The following is a 10,146-nucleotide window of genomic DNA, read 5'->3' on the forward strand; positions in this document are numbered from 1 at the left end:
ATCACAAGAGACCTGGCGAAGAAGGAACTGTCACCTCTCTTTTGGGCAGATACACAGGTACCAGCCTTCCACATTCCTCAGTAGATGTATATGTGTTGTACCAAATTTACTGTTTTTATGTGTTACATGAAAACAGTAAATTATTTTACTGTTTTTTAGACTATTTTTTCCGGACTATAACTCAAACTCAAGCGATTTATAAATTAAAATATATAATTTCACATGTTTGTTATTTTCACACTGACAGCCGCTAGAGGGCACTCTAGTCTTGTGTACCAGTATTTGCTACTCCTGTACCACTGAGAATTTACATGTTCGTTATTTCCACACTGCCAGCCACTAGAGGGCAAAATACGGTAATAGTATTTGGTTCGCTGAAAACTGAAAGCTTACTAGGTTTTATGTAGTTTTTCCACAAGAATTCATTATAGTTCGAGTTAAATTAAAATGTATTGACACACTAGACAGAACAAGCATTTAGAGCAGGGGTGTCCACACTTTTTTGCCATGGGGGCTATTTTTCAAATGACCTCGGTAAAATGGTCTAGCTAGATTGATAATATTAAATATATATTTACCTTATGTTGATTAAATGCATGTAGCTGTATGACATAATTTGATTCAATACTTGTACTGTGATTCAATATTTTACTATTTAAGTAAATATGTAAAAAAACTTTTTTTTTTTACTAAATTTAATTAAAATATACCTACAGTTTGTTACATAAAAATATACATATTTTTATACAGTTTATCTGCCATTTCTAATCCTTAGGGATGAGTAGCTAGCTCAACTATCTTATCGAGAGAATTTTCATTCACACCTGTTTGTAAAGCAAAGTTTTTGGAGAGCCATCGTAATAAATGGATAAATAATTTTACTTACTTAACCTTACTTACTTTTACTGACTTTACTTCCTCAGGTGAAAAGTTTATCGCTACCTTGACCATGGGAGGTGCAGGAGCTCATGCTACGTACTATCACAAAGCCAATGATCAGGTAACTGATGTTAGGACAAAGGGAGAATGATGTGAATGAAACGCTTAACAATTAAGAATACAGGGGGTCCTTGACTTACATTAATTTTTTTCCTATGGCGCACAAATGGAGAAAAGGTTTCAAAAGAATTTCACGCACAATCCAATATGTGGTGGACAATTGGTAAATGTAAACAAAGTTGTCTTTTGACCTGTGTGAAATCTGTCGCTAAAACGCCCTATGTCGCAATGATGGAAATTTATTTGAGATGGCGACCACGGAACACCGTAGGTCAAAGATGTCGTAAACCAAGGACCCCTGGTATTTATTTATTTTTACTTAACAATACGTGTGGAAATTAAGTCTGCTTTGTAAGTGGAATCTTAAGCCTTGCAAGCTTTGTGTTCTATGTGTTTTGCTTTTTTAACACAGCTGCAGGTAGGAGTTGAATTTGAAGCCAGTATGAGAATGCAAGACACCACGACGTCTTTCGGTTACCAGCTGGACCTCCCTAAAGCTAACCTCCTCTTCAAAGGTGAATACAAGCGCAATCACAAAGGCACATGGTTGAGCCTATCACACCTCCGACACTACTGTGATAGTGTTCCTGTTTACACAATATTCCCCAGAGTTGAGTATTTGGGCTTTGGTATCAAATCGGACGGACTATAGACTTTAATTTTTTTTCAATGTGTGATCCTGAAATTTTGACCATTATCCCACCAATACGGATCCTCAGTATCAGATTTAGCCATCCCAAAACATTGCATTTAACAAAAAAAATTAAACTATTCAGTCTATAATAAACCTGTTATTTTGATTATTATTATCATTTATTTCTGCGTTATCTTACTTTTAGATATATTTAATTACTTTTAGCATTATTTGACATTTTATTACTCCTTAATATTACCCTGATCTTGCACCGAACACCGTAGAGAAGGGGTGTTAAACTTATTTTCACCAGGGGGCCACATCAGAAATACAGTTCCCCTTGAAAGGCTGGTTTTAAACAGTAGACTGTATAGATCAGGCGTGGGCAAACTACGGCCCGGGGGCCAGATGTGGCCCGTTCATCTTTTTAATCTGACCTGCCAAACTTGTCCAAATTATACAATTGATTTATATCATCACTATACTTCTAATATTTCAATTACTGCATTTCCCCAATAGAAATTAATAACACTGCAGGAATGTTTGACCCACTGCTGCCCTCATCAGTTGGTATTTGTTTCTTTTTGTGCATAGAATACCATTAGAAAAATATTTCATTGTTGATACATGTATGTTCTTTGCAGGTAAAATGGACAGTAACTGGGTGGTAGGCGGTACCATTGAAAAGAAACTGGTGCCGTTGCCCCTCACACTGGCCCTAGGGGCTTTGCTCAACCACCGCAAGAACAAGTTCCAGTGTGGTTTCGGTGTCACCATTGGCTAGAGATGCTGCCTGGACAGTACCAGAGTCCACAGTTCGGACCAGAACGGTGACACACTGGACTGAAAACTGGACTAGGATTTTATAAAGTGAATTGACAGACCCTTCCAACTGAACTGTGGGACAGAAAGGTGAAAAGATGACAAAGTTTTTATGGAACCAGGATGAGCCGAGCCATGTCTACATACTGTAGCACAAATGTCTTTCCTTTAATGGTGTATTGGATCTTTACAGAGCCCAGAATGATGGGATGTCAGGCGTCATCAGGAGATGCATGAGAATCATGTGGTGTGAAAATCAAAGTGTTTAGTTATAATATATGTTGATAATGTACAATGGATTGGAATAAATCTGATTATTTTGTAAAAAAAAAAAAGAAAGAAAGAAAAGAAAAGTTTGTGTTTACCTGTATTTATCTGTTTTAGATATAGGCGACAGTGACTTCATTTATCTATAAAACAAATATTTTCAGTGCTAATATACTTTGTTGCAGCTTATCATTTGTCATGTTTTGCAGACATATCGTGCATATCGGATGTCAGGATGTCAGCTGGCCAAAAACAAGTTTGAAGTAAGTCATAACTCAGTCAAAATTGGTTTCATTTAATCCAAGCGTGAAGTTAAAATGAGCTCAAAACAACTTTAGTTATGCTAAAAGCTGTAACCTGAATTACTGACGTTAGCTTCACATTTTTAAAGTTAGCCAAACACAGTTTGACGATATTTTGCAGTTTCTCTGGAGAAGCGATGTACGTTGTATTTGTCATTGTCAGTCATCCATAATTTAACAATCATACTAATACTCTTACCAATACTAATATTAACATCCTGTAATTTGTCAATGTCTCTGTAGTCTAGAGAGTTTGGATTAAATGCAACAGAAAAGGTGATTTTTTGTTTTAATGCCAGCAGATACCAGTAAGCACATTTCACTCAAAGCTGTATTTCTGGTAGGCTTTAAGAAAAAAAAAAAAAAAAAAAAAGCAAAACAGCATGCTAAATAAACACTACGCAAACATTTCTGAAAGACCATTCACCACATCACCACAACTGGATAAACTGGGCCTCACCCAGTGACACCACAGGTAGGCTGTGGCTCGTGATTGTCTGTTCTGTCTTGAAAGTGGTTCCTGAGTTTGTAGAAAAGTCTTTTCTGTTCTTCGGCTAGTTGTGCCTGCAGCTGTTGAGAGTTATCAGATGAGTCCTTTTTAGGTCTGCAGGCTTTCTTCTGTTGTCGGTACGAGGTAGTTTAATCTAGCGCTGGTAGAGGGATTTGGTTAAGAATATGGGAACACAAGCCCAGGTGAAGTCTTTGGAGAATGAGGTTTGCTCCGTTGTGGGGTTGGCGGTGCAGCCAAAGGTGAACATCCACGACTTGGGCTGGGATACGGAGACCCTGGTGTTGGAGGAAATCGTACAGATCGATTTTAGCCATTTTACCATACAAATTGTTTTGGTTTTTTTTTAATTGCAAATGTGTCCTTATGTATCCTTACCACTTTCTGAGAACCTGCTGCTGTGCGGTGAGACTGGTACACAGTGTTGCTCTTGAACTCGTGCGTACTTGGCTCCTCTCCCTCGTAACACATCTGCGATCTAGAAAAGGATCGAAGTCCGTTATTGACCTTTGTATCACGCTAAGACGATAGTCGTTGCGACATGAAGATGTTAAGATTAGCTTGAAAAATTAAAAAATTAGAACTCTAACAAAACCTTGGTTCAATATAAAAAATATTTTAGAAAAAATGGTTCGCTAACACAGAATTTACAACAACTTTTGACATGCCAAGTGTAAAATGATTGCTATAAATTATGCTTTATTGCCAGCAGGGGGCGCAATTGGGCAATACATTGATTAAGTGGTGGCTTAGTGGTTAAGGAAGCGGACTTGGGTCCGGAAGGTTTCAGGTTCAAGTCCACCAGCTCCCAAGTTACCAGTTAGATGCACTGAGCATGGCAGCATCACTTTGGTGATGGGTTAAAAACAGAGGTCACATTTCGTTGTATCCCCGTGTTACAATGACAAAGACGATCATATTTTTTGGTAACAACAGCTTACTGAAAAGACAAATGTGAGCACACACTTGTACGTAGTAACAAATAATTTTGCTTTTTGTTTTAAAGAACGGCAGCATTAATAAAATGATCAATCTACGTATTTATCTTTGTTTTATACTTTGACCAAATATCCAACTTGGCCTCATAGTTTGTATGTGACATGTTCAGTAGTAATCCCAGTTGAACCATATAGTTCAGAATGGAAAGTGATGTTTGCACTACAAAGGTTTGTAGTTGTCTGGAAATGTAAATAGGACCCTGGCAGATCGAGTGATGGGGAAAAATTAAGTAAAACAATTTGTAATTTGATATTCAGATGATAAACGTTGCACTTATTTAATTTTTTTTTAGGGATGCACTGAATATTTGGCCACAGAAAATTTATCTTAAAGACGTTTATCACCGAAACAAAACAACTGAAACAGGAAGTTGTGATGACGCAAGCAAAAACCACGGTTTGCAGTTTGGACGCGTTTAAATATGTTTGAGAAACATTTTATTTAGAATTTAATTTAATTTTATATTATCCCTTTTTTGGAATGTGCTAAAAAGATTCATATTTTTGTAATTGTTTTTTTTCTTTGAAACGTATTCATTTATGCAATCGCGCGGCCTTTCACGGATTTTATTGAGGTTTTAGTTCACAGTCATAGCAATAAATACAATGGTACTAATAATTGGCATAATCATTTCTTTCGGTGTTTCGGTTTTCGGCCTTGGTTTCTTCATTTTCGTTTTTTTTTTCGGCCAAGAATTCTAATTTCGGGGCATCCCTATATTTGGTCTAATCTTACTACAGCTTTGTGGGAGGTCTTGGAGCCAATTCCACAGTTATTTGGTCAGAGCTGGGTCGTCTCGGGTCAGAATGTGTCGGTCAAAATGAATCAGGAGTTGTTGTGCAATTACTTCATTTTGATTGTTTAGTGAAAGGATCACATACTGGATGTAAAAAATGACTCCATGTTTAGGCTATAACATTTTTGTTTTGATTTTTCTGGTATACGTTATGTTGCCTGACGTACTTTCTTGTTAGTGGCCACCATCACTGGGGTGTCATTGTGGTAGTTCTTGAGACTGCTGTCCGCTCCACTTTTCAGCAGTAGCCGCACTATTTCCACTTGCCCCCGTCCACATGCAGCATGCAGGGCTGTGTTCCCACTGTACGACTGCCTGTTCACATCCGAGCCATTCTGCCGCAAGAAAAAGCCATAGGTAAAAATAAATTTTAAAATAATCAGTAAAAATGGTCTTACATGTACAATTTAAAAAAAAAAAATCTTTTACTAAAAATCACTGATTAAACAATTCTAATATGTTGAAAAAAAACAACACTATGTAATTATTGGTCGATATATCGATAATCACGCAAGTATCGGTTGCATATCGATTACTCTCAATAAGTATCAATACAAATAAGTACATAGATAGAGATATTTGATTCCACGATTAGGACTCAAGTTGATCAAAGAGATATGAAAAATATTATTATGATGTTTGTAGACGACCTCTTTGTCCCTTAATGGTAGCTAGGAAATTATTTAAGTTACGTAGAATAAAAATAAATTACTTTTAAAGTTGTTAAATGGCCAGTATTCGCCAGGATATGTAGTATATGGCTAGTACAGGTATCGAAAAAGGCAAATAAATAAAAAAAAATCAGTATTGTATTCATTCAAAAAATCACTAGTACCGGTAATTATTACAGTCAGGACACCTGTGTTGGCAGCAGCTGGGTATTTGCCAATGTCTTGGCTTGGACATTTCAGAAAACACAACGGGAAATGTTAGGGACAACACTCCTTGATTGTGATTGGCCAGAACCTGACAGTGTAACATCGATTCCCGTTTCTACTTAGCTGTGACACAACCAGATATAGAAAAATCCCCTTTTTTTTAATTATTATTTTGCTGTAAAAGACAGTTGGGGAAACTGTGTAAACATAGAGTTTTTGGAGATAGGTCAAACCCCAAATCCCACAGTTACCTCAATGAGGAAACAGACCATGTCTGCATTGTTTTTTTCCACTGCGTGCATGAGAGGACTTTGGCCACTTTTGATGTCCTGAAACGAAAAAGAACAGAGGTCAGTCGAGTATGTGATGGTGCGAATCGATGCTGACTCATGAGCACTAAAACAACTGACCATTGCATTGATATCAGCTCCAGCATCAAGCAGCCTCTTGGCTATATCCTTTTGACCACGCAACACAGCCAGATGGAGCGGGCTGAGACCTGAGAACAGAAGTGAAGTAACATCAAAAAGGTTCACGGTCAAACATTATTACTAAAAGATATCTGATTGAGTGTCACACTATTCCCTGGTGATCAGTGACTGTGCATAGGAAACCGACAGTCATTCAGTCGCAAAACAAACCTCTATTCTACAGCCACGAGTTAAATGATGTAACAATTTTCGCAGTCGTCCCAGGTCCATTTCATACAAGAAGCAGGTGAAATGGTTTACAACTTGGAAAATAATAACAATAATGTTTCTTTAAAAATATAAATATGGCGTTGGTCAGAAATGTAATCAGCCCTTTTCATAGTTCTCAAGACGCATCCGAGTTTGATACCCCTGCTAAAACAATTTGCATGTCCGGTACTGATACTGCAACTTGGAGTGTCTGCCGATACCTATATCAATTCAATGCTTCCTTTTCTCCTCCAGCATGCCATGGGCTGCCGTTGCTGAGGCGAACAGCATGTTGCACAATGTTAAGTTGAGCGTTTGGGCTAACGCAAGCATGGCCAAACTAAGGCCCGGGGGCCGGATGCGGTACGTTCAGCTTGTTAATCCTGCCAAACGTTTCCAAATTATACTATTTATTTATATTATCATTATACTTCTACCCTGCAATACCCATGTATCACCAATAGATGGCGTAGAATTGCATTTTAGCCTTTATGCATGACTTTTACATGTCATTTATCTCACACAAACAGCTTTAGGACAATTGTGACCCGCGAGTCAAAAAGTTTGCCCACCTCTAGGCTAAGGTATCGGATCAGACGGGCTGTAGTTGTTTTTTTTTCTCAGATGTTCGATCCTGAAATTTTGACTAATATCGGTTCCGAGTATCGGATCGAGTCATCCCTAATAGAAAAACATACTAATAAGCTTCTTAGGAGAACCTACCCTCAAAGTTCCGTGTTTCCAAGCTCAGGGGGTACAAGGAGTGAGACAGCACTACAGCGACACATTCAGGCAGGTTGTATTCGCAGCACAGATGCAGCGCTGTTTGGCCGTTACGGTCCAAGACGGCAGGATCTGCTCCTGCCCTCAGTAGGATGTACACCATGTTGGCCTGCTGGGTTATCACTGCCAGGTGGAGCGGGGTCTGCAAAGACAGCAACAATGACAATTTAGGTCATCAAAAAGTTCAAAGAATAAATCATCGGTGTCAAACTTATGGTCTGCGGGCCAAAACCGGCCCACTATGGGGTTTAATTCAGCCCATGAAATAATGAAATATGAATATTTTCTAATATACTTGTAGTTATTTGCAGGAAAACAAAGTGGAAAACATGGACCTATTGTTAATTAATTAGGCTGTATGTGGCCCCTGAACTAAAATGAGTTTGATACCCCTGGTCTATATGCTTATGTTTCCATTTAACAATATAGCACTTTAGATGGAGTCCGTGTTTTATCCAGAAAATACCAGGGATTAACCGATTGAGGACATTAGTACAGAACACGATGTTTTTTTGGAGGCATTGACCGGTCCAAAATAGAGGCAGAGTTACAGAAGTTGAGATTTATATCTATGACACAGAATGAACGATGAGTGGTGAATCAATAAAGGCAGTAATGATAGTGCAGCTATTATTATGAGTTTATTATATGAGTTTGTTAGTTTGGCCCGCGACTTCATCCCAGTTTTTAATTTTGTCCCGCTGTGAATTTGAGTTTGACACCTGTGACCAAGTGGGCAAGAAAAGAAGAGCCAATCAGAGAACAGCCAATCAGAATGAACATAACCCATAAACTTAGAGAGACGAGGCTGAGATGGTTTGCTGACAAGAGACATGTTGGTTGGTTAACACGTTGGTGTGACATAAAAACTGTCGAACCAACATCCTGCTGTAAATAAGTAAATAAGTAAGCAATGTGGTGTGTTTGTCGTGAATACTGGAGTACAAATTGTAGGCGTGATTATATAAATGTTTGTTAAAGGTCTTATAGTAAAGCCATTCATTTTTCGTAAAAGTCTTGCCAGTTCCGCTATGCTACATTGACTGGCATCAAATGTCATGACAAAAAACACCCTGCTTTGGATACATATGTGGAGTACATATGAGTACATATGTCTACTCTTATTTTGGCCTGTACTTGTGACTAGCCTAGTCTTTTTGCGTGGAGGTAGTGCATAGTAATTAGAAACCTTGGCTCCACGGGATACTTAAGTCTTGATGACTGATACCCAGACACATGATTTTGTGAATCGTAGTCAAACATGGACTTATTGTATACTTAACACCGGATAATCTGTTGCATCGTGACATTTTCATTTTAATCACTACAACTTTTGAAATGACACGTAAATCAGCAAAGCAGTACAACAAGAGCTTTTTATCTCCTAGAAATGCGTCTTTCGCCAAAGTTACTGTCATGTCATTTTGAAAATTGCCCGACTCTCTTAATTAACCACGGCAAATGTAACTTGCGTTTGTGAAAAAATCGGTCAAAAGTGGAACTTGAACCCATGCCTTCAGTGGGGACCGTGACCTAAACGCGAAGCCTCAGACCGCTCGGTCACCCTGATAAAGTAAAAATAATAAATTATTTTAAAAGCTTTAAATTATTTGTTGTCCTTCTAAGTAATTGGGTAACTTATTATAGAAGTGTGTAATAAAGAGTGTGTCTGTGATCTATTTATGAATCACCTCACCACTGTCTGACGGCCACTGCGTCATTCACACATTCCGTACCACGCTCCCATGCTTCTCTGCTATTTCCTATTTTGTACAATAGCAAAGTTGTTGACTTGTCAGGTGTGTTCTCTTCATGGTTTTTCCACGTCTTCACTTCAATTCAACTTCCTCTACATTTGCATTCTTGTTTTAAAACAGGATTGTTTGCCTTCAAAAATGGGTGTGGTGGTTGTAGATCTTTCATGTGAGAACTCTTTGTGCGTACCGTTGTTCCTTTTAAAATAATAAGAGGAGGGACAATTGGCAGTCGGGCAGTACCTATGTGCAATAGTCATAATCTAGTCCGAGAGTAATAATGTGACTGATGGCAAGAAGATGACTTTACCATTTGTTCAACTGAAAAACTAGCACAAAATATGAAACAGTATTTTGAAGAACTCTATAATATTGTTAGATTGTAAATATCAAAAACGTCAACACAGGTGGTCTTGAATCAATAAGTGCAAATAACAACAGGATTCACAATAAACCATGTGAAACTCTGTTTCCAAAAACAAGTTGCATTACCATGAAAACCAAGTTGCTACCAATTGACAAAACAAACACACATTGGTAGGTTCTACTGAGATTTGAACTCACATCGCTGGATTCAGAGTCCAGAGTGCTAACCATTACACCATAGAACCCCTGTGGACTGTGGTACAGATACTGTGGAAAGAGCATTAGCAATCAGTGATTTACGGATTTTCTTGTCAGGTTGAAGAAAGTATCCAAGTTGTGTTTTTTTGCACATATATGA

General features: G+C 38.1%; 2 protein-coding genes, 1 long non-coding RNA gene and 1 other non-coding gene across 5 annotated transcripts in view; 2 read left to right on the forward strand and 2 right to left on the reverse strand.

Moving 5' to 3' along the window:
• Nucleotides 1-2,790, forward strand: part of LOC103389007 (mitochondrial import receptor subunit TOM40 homolog) — a 6,797-nt gene extending 4,007 nt beyond the window's left edge. The window contains exons 6-9 of the mRNA XM_025061467.1: nucleotides 1-57; nucleotides 924-1,000; nucleotides 1,412-1,514; nucleotides 2,278-2,790. Of these exons, the coding sequence (XP_024917235.1) occupies nucleotides 1-57; nucleotides 924-1,000; nucleotides 1,412-1,514; nucleotides 2,278-2,417 (377 nt within the window). The 3' untranslated portion in view covers nucleotides 2,418-2,790. The remainder of the gene's footprint in view (nucleotides 58-923; nucleotides 1,001-1,411; nucleotides 1,515-2,277) is intronic.
• Nucleotides 2,791-2,856: 66 nt separating this feature from the next.
• LOC112487923 (uncharacterized) overlaps nucleotides 2,857-10,146 on the forward strand; it is a 19,490-nt gene continuing 12,200 nt past the window's right edge. Inside the window, exon 1 of the long non-coding RNA XR_003051477.1 lies at nucleotides 2,857-2,985. This is a non-coding gene — a long non-coding RNA (uncharacterized LOC112487923). The remainder of the gene's footprint in view (nucleotides 2,986-10,146) is intronic.
• Nucleotides 3,379-10,146, reverse strand: part of bcl3 (BCL3 transcription coactivator) — a 24,825-nt gene continuing 18,057 nt past the window's right edge. The window contains exons 4-9 of one of the 2 annotated variants that reach the window (XM_008324272.3): nucleotides 7,609-7,810; nucleotides 6,616-6,704; nucleotides 6,457-6,534; nucleotides 5,495-5,662; nucleotides 3,911-4,010; nucleotides 3,379-3,810 (exon numbers count right to left, since the gene is read on the reverse strand). In XM_008324272.3, the coding sequence (XP_008322494.1) occupies nucleotides 3,692-3,810; nucleotides 3,911-4,010; nucleotides 5,495-5,662; nucleotides 6,457-6,534; nucleotides 6,616-6,704; nucleotides 7,609-7,810 (756 nt within the window). In that variant the 3' untranslated portion in view covers nucleotides 3,379-3,691. Of the gene's footprint in view, nucleotides 3,811-3,910; nucleotides 4,011-5,494; nucleotides 5,663-6,456; nucleotides 6,705-7,608; nucleotides 7,811-10,146 lie in introns of both variants that reach the window. The other variant, XM_025061466.1, reaches the window with a different exon arrangement.
• On the reverse strand, nucleotides 9,962-10,033 carry trnaq-cug (transfer RNA glutamine (anticodon CUG)). Its single transcript has one exon. It is a non-coding gene; the product is annotated as a tRNA-Gln (tRNA).

Source organism: Cynoglossus semilaevis, chromosome 13 (assembly GCF_000523025.1).
Source record: "Cynoglossus semilaevis isolate Cse_v1.0 chromosome 13, Cse_v1.0, whole genome shotgun sequence".
In the NCBI taxonomy this organism is placed as follows: Eukaryota; Metazoa; Chordata; class Actinopteri; order Pleuronectiformes; family Cynoglossidae; genus Cynoglossus; species Cynoglossus semilaevis.